This window comes from Micromys minutus, assembly GCF_963924665.1.
Source record: "Micromys minutus genome assembly, chromosome: 12".
In the NCBI taxonomy this organism is placed as follows: domain Eukaryota; kingdom Metazoa; phylum Chordata; class Mammalia; order Rodentia; family Muridae; genus Micromys; species Micromys minutus.
Genome location: NC_137981.1, coordinates 25426022 through 25450542, shown reverse-complemented (window position 1 = coordinate 25450542; position 24521 = coordinate 25426022). Strand labels below are relative to the sequence as shown.

Sequence of the window (24521 nt, the reverse complement as noted above, 5' to 3'; positions counted from 1 at the left end):
TTGTTTTGTTTTTTGAGACTAGGTTTCTCTGTATCCCTGGCTGTCCTCACACTCACAGAAATCTGCCTGCCTCTGCCTCCCAAGTGCTGGAACTAAAGGCGTGTGCCAACACAGCAAGCTTCAGAACACTTTTCCGCATCACCTGTTCTGTATTAAAACTCCAGATACTCCAGTCTGTTCTCCACTCTCCTGGACCTTAGTGCCTGGTTTGCAGTGATACTTGTTAAATACTCCTGCCTCGGTTTGTTAAGTGAATGAGATAGATAAGCATGGGTTTCCTCTGAGCACTTCTGAACCTTGTCACCAAGACCCTTTCTTTGTTGGATGGTGGCAGAACTTTGTGAAAAGACAGGATCAGGCCTGGGAGACTGGGGATTACATCATCTTTAGTGAAATAAGGGACTTCTGCCTTCAGGGATCCAAGTTCAATAGATTAATCCAAGTTAATCCGCCCCAAGTCATTTTCCTGTTGTAAAGATTTTACGAGGTAAAAGGCAGCAGTAAGTCATTGTGGGTATAGAGATAAGAGCTTAGTAAAGACCAGTGGAAGGATGCCCTTGGTAAGTGACACTTAGGTTTGTTACAAACCCAGTATTAAGTGGATAAATGTGTTATGGGAAGTAGAAGGGACAGATGGCAATTTTCAGCCTGGACACTACCATGTCATTTTATTAATGATACTCTACCATAGCTTACGTATAGTATTTGATCTCTCTTATTTGTTTCTCTTACTTACATTTTACTTATAAACAGTTTTCTCCTTCCCTTTCTCCATGTTAATTTTGCTTTGTTTCAAAGACATTTCCTGGGCCTATCACTGCAAAGCAACACCTCTTAGCCTGTGCCCCCTGTCCCTCCTCACCTTGCCATCCAGTCCCTGCCTAAGCCACAAGGCAGAAAGGGTACCCAGAATTTCTCTCAGGCCCAAGCCTGACTGTGGAGCATCACTCTTCCCTGTACACTCGGAGAGACCTGACCTCGGCCCTTCTGTGTGCTTTTGTATGTTTGTTTCTTGGGGTTGGTACATGTCTGGCACAGCCTGCAAAAAGAAACTTCCAGAATCGGTCCTCTCCTCCTATGTAGGTTTCAGGCATTGAACTCAGACTGTCAAATCTGGCAGCGGGTGCCTTCATCCACTGAGCCATGCATTTATTTATTTTTGGGACAAGGTCTCACGTACTCCAAGCTGGCCTGGACCTCACTGGAAAAGGATGACCTTGAGCTTCTGACCTCCTGCTACCATCTCCTCAGTGCTAGGATTTACAGGCTGTACCCCATCCCCAGGTTAATATCAGTGTTGGGGTTCTATCCCAGGGTTGCCTGCATGCCAGGCAGTCTACCTGTTAAACCACATCCCTAACCTCAAGCCCTTTTATTCTGAAATCCTGCAGTGTCAGCCTGCCTAGGCTGCAAGTTTCTCTCTTGCCGAGACTCACCCCGTCCTAGGATACAGACTGACCATCCTGTGACTCTGGCTCTTTACTTGGACATTCTGTGTTCCTGACTATTCTACCCATCTTATCAAGAGTGCTTTCCCCATTTCCTGAGGCTGGGTATCCCAATGCCAACTGTTCTCCTAGACTACCACCTGTTGTTAGCTCACTTCTCTGGTTATCAGATGCTGCCCATGGCACGGCATTTCCTCCCAGCCCTGCTCCCTCTCAGCCCAGCACAGATCGTGTCCTTCTACAACCTGCTGTATACTCGCTGTCCTCCCTTCCCTGTACTGAGGACAGTAAGTTAGTGATCTATTACACTAGAATTTTCAACCAGAAAAAAAATACATAATGTATATGTATATATGCCATAAAATGTTATGTAGAAGAATTACATACGTGTATATGCACTAGATATCTGTGAATAATTTTTGCATGGTAAAAATATACTAGCTTGCAACCAGGTGGTGGTGGTACATTCTTTTAATGCCAGTACTCAGAAGGCAGAGATAGTCAGACCTCTGAGTTTGAGGCCAGCCTGATCTACAAACTGAGTTCCAGGACAGCCAGGGCTACAGAGAGAACAAAAGTCTGCTTGAAAACCAAAACAACAACAATAATAATAATAAATACTGACCAGAGGATAGGTCAGGTACTTCTTCACATATACAAGGATATAGGTTCAGTCCCTAACAGAAAGAAAAACAAGAAAAGAATCCAAAAGTAGCGTATATTTGAAAAGGCCCCTAGATCTGCTTTTTTTCAAAAGTATGTATGTGAGGGACTGGAGAGACGGCTCCAAAATTAATAAATTTTGTTAATAAATAAATAATTTGTACTGTTCTTGAACAGAACCGAAAGATTCACTTCCCAGCACTCACACTGGGTAGCTAACAACACCCTGTAATTCCAGCTACCGCTGACATCTGGTTTCCACAAATACCTGCACATATGTGCATGTACCCTCACACGTACACATGATTAAAATATTTTTTAAAAAGTGTGTGTGTGTGTTGATGACTAATCCTATTTGTCAACTTGATGGTATTTAGAGTCATAGAAACTGGACATGGCTCACCTTTAGTGCCAACACTGGTAAAGCAGAGACAGGCAGATGTCTTGAGTTCAAGGCCAGATCCAGACTAGCCAGTCCTAGATGAGGAGACCCAGTCTTTTGAAAGAAAAAAATATGGGCTTTTTGAGGTTAAAAAAAAAAAAAAAAGAAAATACCCGTTCTAAACCTAGTCCACCCCATTCCACGGACTAAAGCCCTGGACTGAATAAAATGGAAAAAGTGAGCTGTGTACCAGCATGCATCTCTCTCTGCTCCCTGCCTCTGAACACAAGGTGACCAGCTGCCTCAGGCTCCTGCCGCCACCATGGTCTGTACACTGGGCCTGTGAGTCAGGACAAACACTTCCTCAAATTACCTTTCTAGGGTATTTGTCACACAGCAAATAGAAAATGTGTGTGTGTGTGTGTGTGTGTGTGTGTGTATACATACACAGACACATAAAAATCAAAGACCCACCTTCCATTTATTTTCTACTAAACACTGGTTTTCCCTTGGGGTTGCCAGTGCAGAAATTCCAGCATCTGGGCCTGGGTATGATTACTCGGGCTAGTAGGAGCAAGGTGAGGTGCCACAGCAGCGGTTCAGGCAGACATGTTAGCACGGCTGACCAGGAGTGTGGAGAGCCATGGGCAACCACACTGACTCCTGAATGTTCTGCGCTTGCCAGGCTCTGTGGCTGCATATGGTCTCACCAGTGTAACCAGGCATGCGTGCTAGTTTGTCCACCAGATGTGGTGACCATTTCTAAATGTCTCGGTCACGGGAACTGTGGTACTGTTAAGCTCACTCCACTCTATTCCTACTAAAAATGTGATGCTGTTTTTGTTACATTTTCAGTAATCAGAATGGGATGAGCTGTGTGACACCAGGCCCTTATCCTTGGTTTCTAGCACACTGCTTGGCAGACCGAGTAGGTAAGAAGTACTTACTAAGCACTGACCATATGACTGTATGGCTTAGCCATCATAGATGTTCCTGCCCTCCAGTGACGTAACTTTCATTGAAGTCTTAATAGCTCACTCTGACAGTTAAATGAGGCTCCATTTGCTTCTAAAAACAAAAGTGAGAACGGTCTCACTTCTTCTGGAGCAGCATAGTCCTGTATTTATCCTGTGACAAATGCCTGCATTCCTCTAAAATGCACACTATTTTCATTCGGTTTGCTATGCACCTTACAGCCTGTTTTCCTCACCATAAGCCTGAACTATGCTAGCTCTCCTCCTAAGGTTGTCCTTTCAGAGAATCATGCCACTCTCTCTAGCCTTCCTCTGATGAAACACCAGAGGTGATTCTCACTATGTCTAGAAACCAGTGCATTGTGACAACAAACTGTTAGACTTTTCTCCAAGAAGGACCATGTGCCCTGTTCATATGTGTGTGAGTGCCTGCGTCTCAGCCTCTCTGCCTGGGAAGAGAAAACAGAGTGTCAAAATACACAAGATTTCAGTCTTTGCCTCTGCTAATTCACTGCTTTCAAAGTCTAACTGGAGAAGGGAAATAGTCATAGACTTTTCAGATCAACTGTGCTCTTCTTCTTGTCTCCTCCAACACACACACACACACACACACACACACTTAACCATTGTTGCTATAGTCGATTTGCTGAACACCAGGGTTGCTAGGTTACCACTATTCAAACACTGCCTTTCATGACTGGTATTATCCAGAGTTTGCTCCTTGTTCCTTCCTTTTCTTCCTTCCTTCATTTCTTCCTTTCTTTTTTGGGGGGAGTGAGATGGGGACACGGTTTGAGACAGGATTTCTATGTGTAGCCCTGGCTATCCTGGAACTCAGTTTGTAGACTAGGCTGGCCTTGGACTCAGAGATCTGCCTGCCTTTGCCTCTTTGAGATTAAAGACATGCACAGAATGATTTTTTTAAACACCTGCACATGTACCAAATTCCAGTTATCATCAGAAAGCCTAAACCGTGTGTGGCATGTGTATACATGCATGCTTTGCTGGAGATCAAAGTCAAGGCTTTCCACACCTATTCTACATCTATTACATAGTTCAAGCAAGAAGAATGTGAAGAGAGAACCTCAAAAGCTCCAAACAAAATGATAAGGAGACTGGAATGAGGACCGTCCAGATTTGATAAGTACATGTTGTAGACTTGTTTTGAACTATTATACCACATAAACATATACAGCTATTATGTGTTAATCAAAGAAGATTTTTAAGAAATGAAGTTTTAATTGTTTAATACGATGTACCTTTTAGAGTAGCTGAGAAGATATAATTAAGCATTTAATCCTTTGTTACAAAATAACTGTGTGTGTGTGTGTGTGTGTGTGTGTGTGTGTGTGTGTGTAAAGGACATAGGGACAGAGTGTTTGGTGTGCTCTGAGTGGAGGTCTAATGGATAGCTAGTATTTCTTCAATAAGCTCTCCACAGACCATGGACATTAATACTTTTATAACCTGAAACCTGAGAGCTAGAGCAGCAGGTAGCTCAATGTAGAGAGGGCTTGCTGGCTTATGCAGAGCCCTAAACTCAGCCTCCAGAAAAACTAAAACAACTGGTTGTGATCCAGGTCTGATGATGTATACTTCTAATCTCAGAAGATGGGGGGAGGTGAAGGTGACCAGAAGTTCAAGGTCATCCTCAGATACATATGGAATCCCACCCAGTCCATCCTGGGCTACATGAAACTCTGTTCAAAAGAATGAAATAGGGGCTAGAGAGATGGCTCAGCAGTTAAGAGCACGTGCTGCCCTTTCTGAGTATGTGGATTCAGTTCCCAGAACCCACATAGTAGTTCACAACCATTCATAACCTAGTCCTAAGAGATCTGACACCCTCTTCCGACCTCCAAGAACACCACAAACACGTGTGGTACACATGCAAATGCAGGCAAAATACATAAAACAAGTCTTCCCTAAAAATGTTTAAAGAAAAAAATAACAATAATAGCAACAACAAACCAGTCAGTCTGTTAGAAACTGAAAAGAACTTGAAAATGACGAGCTTCTTTTTTGTCATGATAAAACTAGAATTCCACGTGAGATATGTAATTGGAACTTTCTTGTATTTGGTTGGTGTTTTTCTTCATAACAAAAGTTATTCTGTTGTGCCGTCAGAAGTAACAAAAATACTGTTGTTGGTTATAAAATACACTATTATTTTAGATTAAAAAACAAAACATTTTCAATTAAACTACATTAACAAGTGGGAGACATTGTGGTTTTAAAAAGGTTTTTCTAAAGCATACATCTACAAATTGTTGAAATGTGTTTTAATGAATCAAGGAAGACAAAATAACAGCATACAGGCAAGCAATTTGAAACACCGAGTTTTCTAGGTTTTTAATGTGTAATCACATTTGTTTAGCACAATCCCTAAATAGTCACAATGTGAATGCTGAATTGAAAAAAAAAACAACAAAACTGTACAGTTAACTGCATATAAACATATAAAACAAACAAAAGTGAGTAATTTATGATTCAGTCATATAAAGTTTAGAAGAAATACTACCGTCGAGTCACATGTTTGGATTATATTGCAAATAAAAAATTAACTTTTGGCAGTTGCTTACACTGTCAAATGTGGGATGATAAGAAAAAGCTGAATTTTGGACATTAACACGATTTTATCTTTGGAGATGTTGTATGAGGCAATCACAGAATCTCAGCCTTGCCGCAGAAGAATGACTACTTCTCCCCCGGAAGCTGAACAATAGTGCTTGTTGCTTATGGGGCCATCAGGAAAAGCCAGCTGCGGATTTCGTTCTAGTACCATTAATTGCTTCCGCTGTATATAAAATTGAAAGAATTGGGCGCTTTAGTGCGGAAAAAGGATATCCTGCTACACAGCTCCTGTTTCCTCACAGAGGGCATCACTGAGCTCTTTGCCCTTAATTCGAATGCATTGGGATTATCCTGTGATGAAAGACCAAAAGGCTTTTCATTTTTACAGTCTCTTATCTCCCACTTATTTGGCACCTCTCTGGAGATGCCTGCTCTTCTTCCAAGCCTGGCTAATTGCTAGGATGTCAGAAGGTAGCTAATGACTGACTTCCTTCTCACAGACTAATTCTGAGCCCCTCTCCATTTTTATCATGGAGTGTCATTTCTCATTGCTGGTTGAAAAAGTAATAACAAAAAAAAAAGATGGTAAATTCTGTCACTGTTCAAAATGACAGATACTACATATTTTTAATGCTCGCTTTTATCCCCTGCCCACTGTATACTTTAACACCACTAAATGTTTTTATAAATTCCACTATGTATAGTAATTGTCCAGCCAACATGATAGCCACTTGACCTGCACGTGTCTGAGTACATGAATTATAAACTATTTCTAAGAAGTCAGGTCTGGTGGTACAAGCCTATGAACTATAGTATTCAAAATGTTCTGTGGGCATGGGTGGCAAGCCTTAGCCCGACATTCCAAGTACCATGAAAGCCAAGGTAAAGTTCAAGGCCAACTTGGGTAGCTTAAAAGTCCCAGCCTCAAAGTTGAGGAGGGGAGTGTGAGGTAATAGCTCAGTGGTATGAAGTCCTCGGCTCACTCCCCAGTGCCATCAAAAAAATAAACATGTTTTTAAAGTAAATAAAACATAAAATTAATCTTATCAGTTTAACCTTACCTGCTCATATTTTCATCTCCTCTGTAGCTACCATGAATGCTGGATCAATCAATGTAAGATCAGTGACTGCCAAATCAGACAACATATAGTGGGCATTTCCATTTCCCCTGAAATTTCTACTAGACAGTGTTCCCTCAGAAGCTTGGATATTTATCAGGCAAGCAAGAGCTCTAGCAGCTGTGACTCTGGCCCCAGGGATCTTCGCTATAGGTTTTACTAGGAAGTCTCTGAATCAGTACTGGCAGTGGAGGTTACTACTCAGCAGACGTAATGTACATGGTATCTGGAGGTTGGAGAGGTAGTTTTGCTTAACACAAACTGCTGTTCCAGGGGACCTAGAACAGTTCCTAGCACTCAAGCTGGGCAGCTCACAGCTTCCTTTAACTCCAGCTTCACGGGATCTAGCATTTCTTTTGGCCTGTAAGAGCACTCACATGGATGTGTCCAGAAACACAGGTAAATAAAAAAGTAAATCTTCAGCTAGGGAGATGACTCAGCAGTTAAGAGCACAGTTTCTTCTTCCAGAGGACCAGGTTCAATTTCCATCACCCACATGGCAGCTCACAACTGTAACTCCAAGACCTGACACTCTCACACAGACACACATGCAGGCATTAATACCAATGCATAGGAAATAAAAATAAGTTTTTTTAAATTATTTATTTCTATGAGTACAATGTCTCTGTCTTCAGACACACCAGAGGAGGGCATCAGATCCCATTACAGATTATTGTGAGCCAGCAAGTAGTTGCTGGGAATTGAACTCAGGACCTCTGGAAGAGCAATCAGTGCTCTTAACCACTAAGCCATCTCTCCAGCCCAAAATAAGAGTTTTTAAAAGGTAAGTCTTAAAGAAAAAGTCTGATTTTAATTTACATGAAATGTTTCTTACCACAATAAACTGTAAGAAATGTTAGCCACATTCCTTTGATAAGTTGTCCGAAATACTAAATTGTGGTTGTTTTGGGCAGGAGACCATGGTCACTTTTTTTTTTTTTTTTTTCTACTTACACTTTTTAAAGATTTTATTTAGTAAACACACACTTCTTAATTAGCAAAAATTAAAACACCAAACCCCATTCATTTTCTTTTATTGCCAGCTCCAGATCAAGGTGGTTTTATTGAGCACCTGTCTCTCAGAGAAATACGTCATTCTGAATCCCTGCTTCCCCACAAACCACTGCAAGGTGCCACTTTCTCTTTAGAATGCTACCTCTTCACCATCCCTGGCACAAATGACATCCAGCGTCCTGGAGGCCGTTCTCAGCAGAGTCTGGAAGCGAAAGGACATGATCACCAGAAGTCCCCTCGTCTGGCATTTTCTGGGTGTTCTCCCAGACCTGTATCTTTGTAGGCTCCAGTCCAACATTCCATAGTCAAGGCCCAACAAGAGGAGGAGACCTATGGATCCAAGAGGGCTCTGGTTTTACCACTGAGGAGCAAGCCATAAGAGAAACCTTGTTTCCTAAAAGTTCAGGCATGATCGTACAGGTTTAATTAGGAACAGAAGCTGTTTACAGCAAATTATAAAGTGTGTAAAGCAGACTTCAGCGGACACTCCCTGGGGACGTCCCATGCGCTCTTCCCTTCCCTTGTTCACATTCAACACATACAGCTTGGTGAGGCTGGGTGCCAAAGTGCCAGCCAGAGGGACATCCTGGGAATCCCTTGGAACTTTTCATGAATGTCACTCATGGAAAGTCTGGCCTGCCATCCTTGAAATGGGAAGCCACGCCCACTGTTTCCTCAGGTGTTTCTGCTTCCATTACCAGCAAGTCCAGGGATAGGCTTTAGCAAGGTATGGTTGGAAGAATTTACAGGATCAAACTCTTGGCTATGTGTTCGACTTCTAGACCTAACACAAAGCTTGTCGACCTCTTAGAATCCCAGTTTCTATTATCTACAAAAAAGAGATAAGGTTTTTTTCCTTTTTTCCAAGAAGGGTGGACATAAATTTATTTGAGGAAAACGAGAATGAAATCCTGGGCGCATAACAAGCCCCAAAAGAGGAAGATAGAGAGATTATTCACCTAATGGAACAGAAGAGGAAATTAACTTAACTAGTACATGCCAGTGGTTGGCATGAAGTCAGTGCATAATTTTAGTGACCTTTCCTTTGCCTTCCAGAAAGTGATTTGTCCATTCGTGTTTATGTTCGAGAGGAAAGAAAGCAACTGTTAAACGATGAATAAGCTGTACTTCAAATACAACCCAGTGCAGTGTGGTGCAGTGATTAGCGCATGGTTTCTGCTACAGTTCCCTGCCTCTGCCTTACTCTGAGATTTTCTCCTAGGAAATGTAGGTTGCTCTCTCCTAGACCTTCATGGCCTCCTGAGAAATGCTTGAGCTTAGGGGCAAAGGGTAAGTGTCTTCTTCTCAAGCCAGAGTGCCTAATGCGGAGTGTGAAGTAAACAATTTTGAAGAGAGTCTTCCTCCTGGTTTTTGTTTTGTTTTTTTTTTTAATTGTTTTTTTTTCCTACAGGTCTAGGAATGTCACTCAGTTGAAAGAGTGCCTGTTTGTGTGACTCAAGGCCATCCTGGGCTACATGAGACCCTGTCTCAAAAGGGAAAAAATAAATGACTAAAAAAACTGTGTATATACACACACACACACACACACACACACACACGTTATGGAGCTAGGCATGGTGGTACAAGCCTTTAATTCCAGCACTCTAGAGGCAGAGGCAGGTGGATCTCTGAGTTTGAAGGCCAGCCTGGTCTACAAAGCAAATTCCAGGGCAGCTTGGGCTACACAGAAAAACCCTGTCTTGAAAAAATCAAAAAAACAAAACAAGTATCTGAGGTGGTCTGATGGCTTAGCAGATAGAAGTACTTGCCATTCAAACCTTATGGCCTATGTTCAATTGTGGATCCCCACATGATAACATAAGAAAGTAGAATCCCAAAATTATATTCTAACCTTCACAGTGTGCCCTGGTACACTTGAGCACACATTGACAATACCATAATATATAATATAACAAATTGGGGGTAGGGACATAGCTCAGGGGTTAAGAGTATATCCTATTCTCGGAGAGGACGAGAGTTTGGCTGAGAGTCCGAGAGTCCATCTCAAGTGGCTCACAACTGTCTATAACTCCAGCTCCAAGAGAATCCGACTCCTCTGGCCTTTGCACACCCAGAAACATACTCTTATACATAATAAAAATAAAGTAAATTCGGGGCTGGGGAGATGCTCAGAGGTTAAGAGCACTGACTGCTTTTCCAGAGTCCTGAGTTCAATTTCCAGCAACCACATGGTGGCTCACAACCATCTGTAATGGGATCTGATGTCCTCTTCTGGTGTGTCTGAAGACAGCTACAGTGTACTCATATACGTAAAAAAAATATTAAAAATAATAAAATAAAATAAATTCCAAGATGAAAACAAAAGATTTTTTAATATACAAATAAATAGGATAAAAATAACTGATCTAAAAAAACAACTTGAAAGACATGAGGCTTCAAATAAAGTAATAGATTGAAAAGAAAGCTCACAACTACAAAGTCTCTAAGAGCATTTTCTTTTGCTTTTCTGGCTTCCTTATAAAAAAGTTGCGTAAATATTTCCTGCTCTAGGACAGGGAAACTATGCCATGACATGCCTATTTCCTCTACTAGACTAAAATCTCTGTGAGGCCACACTAAAGTCATATTGACTTCACACTATCAATCACTTGTTCCTTTTTATTTATTTACTTTATCTTATTTTACTTTCTTTCTTTTTTTTTACAGGGCGAGAAACGAAACCCAGAGCCCAACACGTGATAAACTGGTGTCCTCAGCTTACCTTACTCAGCTCACTGGCTGCAAATCCTCATGCCTGGTTCCTGGTAAGAGCTCAGTGAATGAAAACTGAACTCAGCCACCTTACTCCTGGTGTTTCCGGTGAACATGGTTCTGCCAAAGACAGGTGCTTGATTTCAGACTGAGTTCCTAATGGAGAGAGACATTTTAGGGAGAGGCATTGAACCTATCTGAACCTTGGCTTCCTTGCCTTGTAAGGTTGTAAAGATTCAGTGGGAAAAACATAAAGTGCCAAGCCCTAAACACAAACATGAAAAACGTGCTATCAAATAAAAATAAGACATATCTATTCCCAGCTACTTGGGAGGCTGAGACAAGAGGAACGTAGGAGCCTAGGAGTTTAAGACCCACCTGGGCAATAATGAAAAACTGTTTTCTTCCCTTTAAAATCGCATTGTGGTTATGAACCTACAAGCTATAGCTACATCTGGTTATTTCAATCATCTGAAGCAACTCAAAAGGACCTAATGTCTATGGTTCAGATCTAAGGCACTGCCAGAGGCTTCCGTAGTACCTAGCAATACATACCATCCGACAGTTAGCTTTGGTTATCATCACCCTCACATTAAACCTGACCTTCGGAGACTGGGACACATCAACTAGACGGTGGAGAAAGACAACCACTTGTTTGGAGGTGGGAGTTGTGGAGCTATTTCCACTTCATCTCATCGGGCAATCTGATTTAGCCTCCAACTCCAGAGTGTGTCTTGGTCCTGGCTCTGAGGACAGCCCCGAACAAATTTGCCAATTTCTAACATGGAACATGAACCAGGGAATCGGGACCCCATAATGGGTGGGTTCTGCATCCCAGTGGCTTGAATCCAGAGTATCTCTGGGAGGATCCCTAGTTTCTGAAACGTCATTGTAGGGCTGAGAGTTTCTGGAGTGGTCTAGGTTGAGAAAGGAAGCTAGACAGTAATCCAGGCAGCATTCCTTTGTTAGCGTTTCTGATCACTTGCCTAAAGAGATCTCAGAAGAGAAAGACGCATAAAGTTATAACTCCAGTCCTTTGCTGCCCACCTCTCCCCTTCTTATTCTAAATGAAAACTCAGTTTGGTGTTTGGTTTTGTTTTCTTTTTCCTTCTGGAGGCAGAATTTGATGGGGGGGGGGGGTCTCAATCCTAGCCCAGGCTGACTCATTTACTCTGTAGCCCAAGGTGAGCTTGAACTCAGAGGGATCTTCCTCCCAGTTCAGCCTCCCAAATGCTGAGGTTATTGGCCATCCTGCCTGGTACTACATTCTTTTTTTTTTTTTTTTAAGATTTATTTATTTTTATGTAAATGAGTGCCCTGTTTTTATGCACACTAGAAGAGAGAGTCAGATCCCATTACAAGTGGTCATGAGCTACCATGTGGTTGCTGGCATTTGAACTCAGGACCTCTGGAAGAACAGCCAGTGCTTTAACCACTGGGCCATCTCTCCAGCCCCCTGGTATTATACTAAACCTGGATCCTAGGCTGGCGAGGATCCAATCTGAGCCTACTTTTCACCATTCATCTCTTTTGATGCCTGCCAGAAAGACACCGGTCATCAGGAGGGGTCGTCAGCAGGGGACCATGTAGAGGTGACCACAGGCAAGTCAGAATGACCACCACAGCCTTCCTTCCTTGTGACCAGGGCTCACACTGGCTACTCTGTTCCCATCTCTCCAAAGGCAGCATCTGTAACTGTGTCCCTGAGGGGAAACTAAGCAAGCAGGTACAGGCTCCTTCCCATGGTCTAAACCTGCTCAGAAATGGTCTGCATATCTTTTTATGTGGCTTTTAACTAGAGCTAGATAAAAAGAAAGTCAATCTGTACATGGCAGAGTATTCTAAGAATTTATATAATAAAATGTTTTCTTTTTTAAATAGAAAAAAAAAAGACCTAGGTTCTCAGCTAAGGGACAATGAAATTGTTTTTTCTTGTGTGTGTGTGTGTGTGTGTGTGTGTGTTTCCGAGCCTTCCCAGTCTAGTGCCTACCTATATGTCTGGAAAAACTTCAAGGTGTAATCCACTGGGGGAAAAAAGATTTAAAATTTAAATTTAAAAAGAGCAATTCAACCTGTCTACTGGGCTCCAGATAGTCATCCTTCACAGACTGCTTTCTGTGGCAACAGGTAAGTGAGCAGACAATTGTTAAACACTGTAACAGTGGGGGTGGTGGGGGTGGTTAGGGAAACACAGAGATGTGGCCAACACAAAACCTATATGAAGGTAGGCATCCAAGGGGTGGGGAGGCCAGACTAGAGAGGTCAGGATGGAACTGGGAGGCTCTGCCAGTCGTGATGGAAGCTTATCTGATTGTCATGCAGGTCAACTGAATGGGTGGTGTGATGACTATCCCAAGGTGTCAACTTCACTACAACTGGAATGAACTATAATCCAGAAATGGAGGGCATACCATGATCCAGATCTTGAGACAGGAAGACACAGACTTTTGATCCAGACCTTGATGTGGGATGACACATGCTTTTTGATCTGGATCTTGAGCCACAGTGGTTATGAAAGCTTAGGCCCTGGCATGGTGGTACGTGCCTTTAATCCAGGAGACAGAGGCAAACAGATCTCTGAGTTCAAGGCCAGCCTGGGACAGAGCAAGTTCCAAATCCAGGCCTGATTAGTCCAGACCATACCTTCTGCTAGAGGCTTTTATAAGAACAATGGAAAAGGGAAGGCTTTCTTCTTCTTCACCTGCTTGCTCTTATTGCCAGCACATCCAGGAACCTACTTCTTCAGGATTCCAACCAATACAGAAGTCCAGCTGAAACAACTAGTCTCGTGGGACTGAACAACTACCAGATTCTTAGACTTCTCACCGACAGCTGCCCATTGTTGGGTGAGTTGAACTTCAGACTGTAAGTCATTCTAATAAGTCCCTTTGATATATAGAGTCCGTAAGCTATGTCACTCTGGAGAACCCTGACTAAGACAGGTGGTCAGATGTGTTTTTAGAGAGCTCTCAAATGGGAGATGGTTGGAGGGAGAAAATGGACACAGATCAGTTAGATCAGCAAAGGAGAACTGTCAGAAGGCAGGATCCTAAGGACAGAGAGAAGACAAGCAGGGCCAGGAAGTACATTTGGCAACCTGGAGTAATTACTGTTTGTCAGCAAGAGTCACCATGGAGAAGATAGGAGATAGGATGACTCCATAATTCTAGTTTCAATGACAAGGTAGTACCTACAGTCCCCAGAAAGGGAAGCTTGGGTGGAAGAACCAAGGCTCAGCCAGTGGCAGGCGCAGAACCCTATTGGAAGAGATGTAGGACAGCAGGGCTGTAGAGTTTGTCTGAAAAGATGCAGGCCCACTGCTTCGTTCCACTGTGTGTTTAGAACTGTGGCCTTGTAAGCTGAATAGCAGCTCAGGAGGACTTCAAGCAGCCCTGCTATCCTTGTTTAGTGAGCAGCTCTCTCTCCCTCTCTCCCTCTCTCCCTCTCTCCCTCTCTCCCTCTCTCCCTCTCTCCCTCTCTCCCTCTCTCCCTCTCTCCCTCTCTCCCTTTCTCCCTCTCCTCCTTCTCCCTTTCCGTGTGTGTGTGTGTGTGTGTGTGTGTGTGTGTGTGTGTGTGTGTGTGTGTATGTGTGTGTGTGTGTATGTGTGTGTGTGTGTGTTTGTTTCCTGCAGTGGTAGAGACAAAATCTATATGTGCTGTATCACTGAACCACAGTGATACCAGCCAAACCAATCTCAATTTAAAGAGGCTCAAGGAGGGCCAGCCAGAAGGCTCAACAGGTAAAGCTTTTGTCATCAAGTCTGACAGCCTGAGTTGCAGCCCCAGAACCCACACACTGGAAGGAGAGAACTACTCCTTCAGGTTGCCTCTGACTCCACCCAGACTGTGCTCTTGCAACAAATAACTAATTCAATAAAGGCAATTGAATCTAGTTTGTTTATTTTTGAGACAGGGACTCGCCTTAGAGCTCTTGTTGGCTGGAACTTACTATGTAGACCAGGCAGGCCTTGAGCTCACAGAGATCTGCCTGACTCTGAACACTGGGATTAAGGGAATGCATCACTTCACGTGGTTAAATAAAGGTAATACAAATATTTGTGAAGGACACACGGATAAAGGAAGATTTATTAAATCACAGGGGGAAATTTGGCATAGAGCCTTGGGTTGATCCAGAGGCTGGAGAGCCCACCTGTTTGGAGACTGTTTCTAGTTTTTGCTTCTCAATATCAGTGTGCTTTGTTCTCTCCTGTTGAAGACTTTCTTGGACTTCTAGCACAACAGCTAATGAGAAAAGAGGGTATCTCTGTATGAGCTCCAGTTTTAATGTACCTTTGGGGAAAATACTCTGATTTTGCTGCCTTAGTTCACGAAACCATTTTGTTGGTGGTGTTTTTTTTTTCTTTCTCTCTCTCTCATTCTCTCCTCCCTCCCTCCCTCCCTCCCTCCCTCCCTCCCCCCCTCTCTTTCTGTGTGTGTTGGGGGGGTGGTTTGGTTTTGGTTTTTTGAGACTAGGTTTTTTTGTGTAGCCCTGTGTCTTAGGGTTTCCACTGCTGAAGAGACACCATGGCCAAGGCAACTCTTATAAAGGCAAACATTTAATTGGAGCTGGCTTGCAGTTTCAGAGATTCAGTCCATTATCATCATGGTGGGAAGAATTCAGGCAGATTTGGTGCTGGATGAGCCAAGAGTTCTACATCTTGATCCAAAGGCAAACAGAAATAGACTCTCCTCTACACTGGACAAAGCTTGAACATAGGACCACAAAACCCACTCCCATACTAACCAGTGACACCCTACCAACAAGGCCATAACTACTCCAACAAGGCCAACAACCTAACAGCCTCCTAATAGTACTACTTCCCATGGGCCAAGCACATTCACACCACCATACCATGGCTGCCCTGAACTTGTTCTGTAGACCAGGCTGGCCCTGAGCTCCTAACAAACCCATTTCTTGGACAGGGATGTACTAGAAAAGCAACAAGAACACGTGAGTAGACAGCAGGGAACATCCAGATATGGCAGGTGGCAAAACCCAAGCATGTGAACCCAAGGGTCACAGAAAAGATCAAAACAGAAAATGTAGAAAAGCCATTGATTACCTTGATACAATTAAGAAGATGATGTATCCTGGAACCCAAGTCAAAGGATGAATTCACAATTCTTATTCTCAGATAACCCCTTACATAACCTCTTATAGAGGTGTGACTAGGATCACACAATGGAGTTCACAGTTCCAGAATCAATGGTTCTCAAAAGAAAGCTAATCTCAGAACAGTGCATGTGGTGTGACTGCAATGAAGTCAAGCCTAAGGTGTTCAGTGTGTGGGGGTGTGTGGAAAAGCATGAGTCTGTGCTTCCCAGACATCCTACCCACACAGCCCTGCTGTCTCCTCAGGCTTTAGCCCACTGCATTCCAACTGTAAGAGTTCCTTCACATTCACCTAGAACTTGAACTTTGGACACTTTGCCCCAGTGAAATGCTTTATAAGAAAAATAGAACTCTTTTTATGAGCATTCAGGTTCCCTTCCCATCCGTCATTCATTCTTCCCTTTGCAATCAGCAATGTCTTCAGTGAAGCCAAGGCCCACTGTGCCTTCTCTCCTCCCCTTCCCCTAGCCTGTGTTCTGAAGCCCTGTGTCCCTCAAGAGTCCAGATGTTTTTCTTAAATCATTTGCCCTCCTTGTTCCCTCAGGCTGGATCCCAGCCCCAAGCTTTGGTATGGTTTCTTTCTTTTCAGTGTTCAACTCTGATCTCCTTAGAATGGTTTTCCCTGACCTCTTAATCAAAGCAGCTTATGGGCCGGCAAGATAGCTTAGCTGGTGAAGACATTAACTGTGAAAATATTAACTGATGAGGATCTGAGTTCATTCCCTGGAGCCTGAGAAGAAAGCTGGTGAGGAGGGGATGTATCTGTCATTTCAGCACCACTACTTCAAGATGAAAGTCAGGGACCGAATAGCTCATCAGAGGCCCCCAAGCGAGCTAGCCTGAAGAAGTCATCCTAGACTTCTGAGCAATGAGATTACAGATCTTTGTCACCACACTCTTTTTCTACATTGCTACAGATAGAACCCAGGGCTTCTGGTATGATAGACAACTCTACCAACAGGGTTACATCCCGGGCCATTCAATACAGCTCTTACCTATGATATTTTCAATTTATGATGAGTTCACTGGGACATAAACAATCATACATCAAAGAGACAGCTGTTGCTCAGGTTGTATGAATGGTTTAAACATGAGCAGAACTCTGAGAAGGAACAGAATTCCTGTCCTAGGAGACCCAATGCTCAGAAAGACTAAGAGCAGTGTTTTATGTAGACTTTCCAAATTAGAGTTGCATGTTCCTTGAAAAGCATGGAGCCTGCTGCTAAGCTTATTTCATCCAGAACTCTTTCTCTATGCCTTTTCTTTACTATGAATGTATGTGAGTCCAGCTTCTTGTCACTATTAGCCTGTAGAACAGCTCTAAATAGTCACTTAAATATTAGCATTTAAATATTTAATTATAATAATCTTAATAATTAATTGGTTTATAAAAACAATTTTCAGAATATATTTAAATGTTGGTATCTAAACCTAAATTTAAATCTTGCCCAAATATTTCTTCCCCTTGTAGTTAACCTAAGACACATTACTTCTCTGGTTTGGCAGATTCCAAGTCGTTTGAGTTTAAGTTTTTCAAAAGCAAATTGCTGAAGTCACAGTCACGTTCTCACTGTTCAGTGCTGTCCCCTTGACACAAGGTAAGTGCTCAGTGGCTGTTGTTCTGTCCAAAATGTGTTTATCAGATGGCTTCCATCCGAGTGCATTACCATTCCGAGGGATTTTCTGCGCTTCCTCTGGAAGGAACATCTCTCCATAAGCCTTGCTTTCCTTCCTGTAGGCTGTCAGGGGGACAGTGGAGCACACAGCACGGAGAGCAATGTGATAAAACAGTGAAAAAGAGAGCACTGTGGGTAGAGGAGGGGTTTAAGTGCAGATGGGGAACAGAGCAAGGGGGAGAGGAGAGAAAGGAGAGGTCAACCCAAACTAAATATGTATGAAAATACCGTAAGAAAACCTTTGTAAACCAACAGCCAAACCACAAACTTATACTGAAAACCTACTATGCACGCACTGTTCACCACCATGGAGGGCTGTTTGGGTGGTTGGTTGATTCTTGTTTTGTTGGTTTTATTTTAGAGACAGAGTCTCACTTTGGCTGACCTGGAACTCGTAATATAGACCACGCTGGGCTCTAACTCACAGAGATCTTCCTGCCTCTGCCTGACAAATGCTGGGATTAAGGATATACATCACCATGCCAGACCATGGTGGTTTTATAGGATCATTACAGTAGGAATTGGGGCTCCATATCAGGTCCTACCTTTGTTTCCCCATCTGGAGGGGTTGGGGACCCTTTGGGAGAGGTCTTTTGTCATCTGGAGGTCCTCACCACCAGAAAAGAGCAAATGTTTGTTTAATGGATAGTGATCAAAGTAGCAAGGCTGTTCATTTGTTTCTGAGGCAGGGTCTTGCTAAAGAGACCATGATGGCCTTGAACTTACAGTCTTACTCTTGCTTCCAACTTTCAGGTGCTGGGATTGCAGGCAAGAACTGCCACAGCCTAGCCTGGGGCCAAATATTGTTTATTTTGCCTTCAATCCCCAGACAAGAATAGAATTTTGGTGCAGGTTCATGACACCAAAATCTGACTTGTGTGGTTGATTTTTTTTTTTTGTTTTGCTTGTTTGTTTGTTTTTTATTTTTTTGTGGTTGATACTTTCAAATTCTTATGCCATCTGTTTCCACTGCTAGTTCTTCCAGTGGGGGAGGGGCATGGGAAAGAACAGAAGGGCAGCAGTGGATCAGGGAGGATGGCTTTCTGCTGGTAATAATGACTATCTGCATTTTGGTGATAATTTGAATTGTAATTTCTCCCAGAGGTTCTATAGGTGATTTCTAAAATATTTCTGGTGCAAGTGTTATGGCCTTTTTCAGACAGATGAACAGCTGAAAAGACTCTTTCTATTGCCACTCAAAGTGTGTAAATAGCCTTGATCCCAGCCCCGGTTCCATCCTGGCGAATCCTGTGGTGTCTGGCCGACTCCATAACTGGCCTCTTCCCTCTCCAGACCTTTAGTCTCACATCCAGAAGGTCCCTAAAAGACCTCTTAGATACCTCCGAATTTAGATTCTATGATTTCATGAGATTTTTTTTATTGTCCATTTAAAAAATTGATATCACTTGACATCTATATCACATGTTGCTCTTGCAGAGGACCAGGGTGGTTCAATTCCCAGCACCCAAATGATGGCTTATAACCATCAGTAACTCCAGTTCCTGGGATCAAACATTCTCTTCCAAAGGTACCAGGAAGGCAAATGATGGGTATACATACACACAAACAAAATACTCATACATGTAAAAGAAAAATAGAAAGATTAAAAATAGATAAATTTAAAAATAAACAACTCTGGCTGTCAAGATGGCTCAGTGGGTCAGTGACACTTGCTTCTAAACATGATGACCTGAGTCGGAACCCACATGGTGGGAAAAGAGTCCTGAAACTTGTCCTCTGACCCTACATGGACACCATGGCATGTGTGCTCTTACACACCCCCCAGACACACACTAAAAGTAATAAATGAAATAACAATTAAAAAACAATTTGATCATGATAGTGCCAGCTCTGTAGTCCACGCTCTATATACCAGGACTGAATAGGCAGAGGCTGTATCATGACACTAAATATGAAATATTAAGCCACCTAACTAAAGGCACTTTTCCAAAACTACAAGGCAAGGCCTATTCTCCAGATTATTGATTATTTTTGCATATAAAACATCTGTGTTATTCATACAACTTTAAATAAAATGATGGAGTTGCCGATGTGCCACAGACCTAGTGAGCAGAGTTCCTTATTCACCGGGCAGTTTGTCTCATACTTTTATTTATGGGCCTCTAGACGTCAGCTATTTTTTATGACACATGAAAGAGCTTTCCACAGAATAATAATCAGCATTTGTACATCTTTTTTTTTTTCTGAATTTTATTTTGCTAAAAAGAATCCACACGGACCAAAAAGAAGAAAGAAAAGAAAAAACAATTAAGAAAAAGAAAACCATGCAAAATAGTTTTATGCACACCTCTAACACATTCTATTCCAACTTCAGAAAACTTACCAAAAAGAAAGGAAAAAGACCCCAAAGCCAGAATACTTGGGTTGGAAAGTTCACATTACAAAGGCTACATTGCTAACACAAATGTCAATACAAGGCACTCTACTCAAAAGGTGAATGTTTATCAGTATGTTAGATCAATGCGAAGAATAAAAAGACAAGACAAACTGTATTCCTCTTGTGCACTAATAAAAACTGTTTGCCGTCACAGGAAAGATGTGATGCTAACTGATCACCCTACAGCCTTAATCTTCATACTATGCATGCTCACCCTGTGGACCATTCCTTTTCTGCTACCCTGTATTGGTTTTTGGCAGTGTTGGGGACCAAATTCTAGGAAAATTCTGGATTATACCCAGCTTCTAAAATGTTGTTTCGTATTTAAAAAAATAAGAGTCATTTAAAAATATTTATGAACTATTAAATTAAAAAAATTATTTAATATAGAATAATGGTGATGCTTTCCTTTGGGATATTTTGACTTTCTTTTTAAGGATCCTACAAAAACCAATAATGATTACACAGGAGCAGTGTCTGTGATCATGTATAAAACCTTTAAGAAGACATCTTGGAAATGTAACAGTAGGAATTTTTATTTCCCTTCCTCAACATCAATTTTTAGTAATTTAATAATTGTTTATTTGTTTGTTTGTTTAATCAACTGCTTAGAAGCTCCTTGTCTCTGACTACTTGAACTTTCCAAAAATAACAGACTACACAGGTACTGTTCTGCATGTCTGGACAAAACTCCAGGCTGTCCCAGCAGAATTTACTCAGCCTGGAGCTTTGCAAAAAAAAAAAAAAAAAAAAAAAAAAAAAAAAGAAGTAAAGAAGAGCTGTTTGATAGGAGCATTTTATTTTTGACCTTCTTGGTGCTGCCTGGATGGGACTGGTGGTTCCAAACTGACTATAGACTTCCTACTACACAATGTCCAACTAATTCAGTCTTCCAGGGAGGAGAGACCCTTAAGGAGGGCGGCAGTCTCTTGGAAGCCTTAGTTCTCCAAAGAAGAGTTTGAGTACATTCCTATAAAGCATTTCAAACGTGCAAAGCAAAAAAATCCAAAACAGGATGGAGAGAGGGGCAGTGAGTTGGTAGAATGCCTACATACTGTGCTCCAGTGAGAAACACACGCACACACACACACACACAACCTGCTTTAATGCCATTTTCAATGAACATCCATCCTAACAGTGCTTCCTAGAAAGGAAAGCTGTACCATCTCGAAACCCAGAGAGGAAGCCACTTTCTTTACTTCTAAATAGCTTTACCAAGCTTACCTAACTCCATGTACACGTAAGAATCACCTGTATTGTAAAAGAGTCTGAAGGCCACGTCTACTTCAGTAAATATTCTAAATCCACTCAACTATTTTCACAATGTTGGCTCAAATGGCAAATGCACCTTTTCCTCCATGCATCAGTCAGCATGATTAGATACTTGGTATGCTGCACTTAAAGGAACGGGTAAGGAGGACAGTGCAGCCCTGGAGATGGGAGGTTCCTCCTGCATTCTTCCTGAGGTTAGCAGAAAGTCCTCTCCCCAGCCACGCTTGCGCCTGCCCGAGAGCCTATTCTATCATCCCGTGTTTGACAGTCTCTCTTTGTTTGCCCACTGAGCCTGCTTGAGGGTGGGGCTGAGGAAGATGTTGTACCTGAGCCATTGTATGTAGGGGGGTGAAACATGCACAGAACACTCATGCTCGGGACCCTCTTCAAGCAAAACAAAGGCTAAACCAGACCCACGTTTTTTTTTTTTTCAAACCTCTTCTGATACATTGTAAAGCAAAACTGGAGAAACCCAATTTCACTTTCCCTTAACAATTCAAAAAGGAGCAAAGCCTTCCAGGGATGTTAGATGTTTCAGACCGAAAGAGGGGGAAATGCAGAGAAAGCTCATCTTTTCTCAGTTGTCCTTGGCATGAGCCAAAGACCTCTCTGGGGCCTTTTCACTTGCCCAATGGTGGCCCGCCACTGCTTCAGATGTCTGAGCTTCCCTTACAAGTTTCAAGTTCATTCAGCATCTGAAGTCTGGTGTGCAGAGGTAGCTCTGTGATACTAATGGAACAACTCTTCCTTTTTTGGTGAGGAAAGCCCGATGGGTCTTAGCTAAGGAGCTCTCAGTGCCGGCTCTAAAAATATCCGTACTGCAAATATTTGGCACATCATTGTACTTGCCAAGGATCTCTCCAGAACTCTGCTGCATGCTTTGGATTCTCCATAACTGCCCAGAGCTCTGTCCCCACACTGGCGACAGACATGGCCAGGGAGTATATGACTTTTTGGACATTGGTTTTTGGTTTTTCACTGTTGGTTTCTTGGAGTCATTTCCCCCCCCAAAAAAACTGAAGTCTGATTCCAGCCGTGAATTAATTACTAGCTGGGTTTAGAATCTTCTTTTGGCTTCTAGTCTGAACTACAATAATACACAATCTGTGTGTACAAGAAAAGATTAAAGTTAGACTTCGAAAGGGCTCAATCATTTCCTCTCGTCCCCCTTCCCCCCCAGAAGAATCATCAGCTTGGTTGACTCCTTCATTATCAGGAGCAGGAGCAGCCTGGGCTCGGCCCGCACCAGCCACTCTGGGCTCCTACACGTTGATGGCATGTGCGTGCTTCTTGCACAGTGGTTTGTCTTTCTTGGAGTAGAATGGCTGCCCCTCCAGATTCACGTGGCAGACCTGGCAGGGAAAACAGAATCACCCTTTTAGAAAGAAAAATGGACTAACCAGAAGAAACAGCCTGTTTTTTTATCCCCTCTGCTACAAAGTCTAATGACTGAACTAAATATATAGGTTGAATCATAGAACATGAAGACGTCCGGGGGGTTGAGGATGTAGCCAGCTGCGTGGCCATCATGTATAAAAGCCTGGCTTTGATTCCCAGAGCCACATAAACCAGGCTTGCTGGGCATACCTCTAATCCTAACGCTGGTGAGGTGTTAGAAGGGTCAAAAGTTCAAGAGCAGGCTGGAGAGATGGCTCATTGGTTAAGAGCACTAACTGCTCTTCCAGAGGTTCTGAGTTCAATTCCCAGCAACCACATGGTGGCTCAGAACCATCTGTAATGGAATCTGATGCTCTCTTCTGGTGTGTCTGAAGACAGCTACAGTGGACTCACATACATTAAATAAATAAATAAAATCTTAAAACAAACAAAAAGAGTTGCTATGGTCATGGTGTCTCTTCACAGCAACAGAAATCCTAGCTAAGACACTGACCATGTGTGGGAAATGTGGACCACGGCTTCCTCAAGATATATATACCCGAGACTGCTCCCCATAGATATTAGCTAACCCTACCTCCTTGTTTAGTTGTATATAATAACCTGGCCTCTTCAATTCAGATATATAAAATAAAACACAGTTCCCAAACTGCTGCTGATGCCTCTCCATCAGAAAGCGTGGCCCATACAATTCCAGCTTTTCCGTACATGTATATATCTGTTGTTTCTTTATTCCTTGTTGCCCTAATAAGGTCAATCTTAAGTCATGCAAAGCTACAGCACTATCCAAAATATATATGGAACCAGTACTAGTTAACCGGTCAATTCCAACAGAATGGAGTAACATTTAAGGGAGTACTATTAGCAAACTAAGAAAACATCAAAGATTGTGCTCATTAGATAATGAAGAGAAAGGAGAAAGGATCTCTCAGAGATATCATTCCTATTAACATAATGAACTAGATAAAACCCTCAATATCTTGTTACCCTTAACATTTCATGAGGATAGCCAAAAAAGTAAAAAAAAAAAAAAATACCCACTCAAAAAAAAAAAAATTCAAAAGTGTCCAAAGGGAATGAGGACTAATTATGTACTACTAGGGGCATATTAATATAATTTCTTTCAGAAGGAAGATAATCATATATATTTTTGTGATTCAAATTTCAGTGAGATTTTATCATGGGAGGGGAAAGACCAGTAAAACATGGAAAAGGGCATTAATGAAAAAATACACACACATATATACATAACACACACACACACACACACACACACACGGACTCATAAAGTTATATGTCTCCATGATAAAGATCATTTGAAGCTGAAGACATTCTGGAAAGAAGAGACCTAGTTAATCCTTGCTGAGGTCACTGTGGCTCATTTAATTCTCACAAAAACGTCAAGGGGGTAGATCTGCCTTTTCTCCATTTCACAGTTCAAAAACTGGGACTCAATGAGCCCAAAGATTTTTACCTAAGTCCCAGACCTAGTGTGTTAAAGCTGCGCATTATGCCCAAGGTTGTAAGAACCCAGTTCCACACTTCTTGTTCTTGAACACCTCAGCAAAGTAGGCTGTATTTACTTGAGATGGCTCTGCATTCTTGGCTTTGCACAGAGGTAGCCCTCTGAAAAGTCTGAGCTATTGGGTTTCCAGTATGTGAACTAGATCCCACATGGGCAAAATGCTAACATTTAAGAGTTGGCTTGAAAGTCCCTCTGGCTGTGATGGGCCCCATTCCGTTGTGCCATCCCTATTGGGGAGCAGAATTGGAGGCTACATC

General features: G+C 42.4%; 1 protein-coding gene and 1 pseudogene across 5 annotated transcripts in view; both read right to left on the bottom strand.

Moving 5' to 3' along the window:
- Positions 1-6027: 6027 nt before the first annotated feature.
- LOC308428301 lies at positions 6028-21306 on the bottom strand (annotated as a pseudogene). Its single transcript has 4 exons — positions 21297-21306; positions 17666-17803; positions 8400-8503; positions 6028-6264 (listed from the first exon to the last, which is right to left on the bottom strand). The product of its transcript is annotated as an uncharacterized misc_RNA (transcript).
- LDB3 (LIM domain binding 3) overlaps positions 19866-24521 on the bottom strand; it is a 61419-nt gene continuing 56763 nt past the window's right edge. For all 4 annotated transcript variants that reach the window (XM_080926527.1, XM_080926531.1, XM_080926526.1 and 1 more), the window contains one exon: positions 19866-22696. In XM_080926527.1, coding sequence (XP_080782653.1) covers positions 22607-22696 — 90 coding nt within the window. In that variant the 3' untranslated portion in view covers positions 19866-22606. The remainder of the gene's footprint in view (positions 22697-24521) is intronic.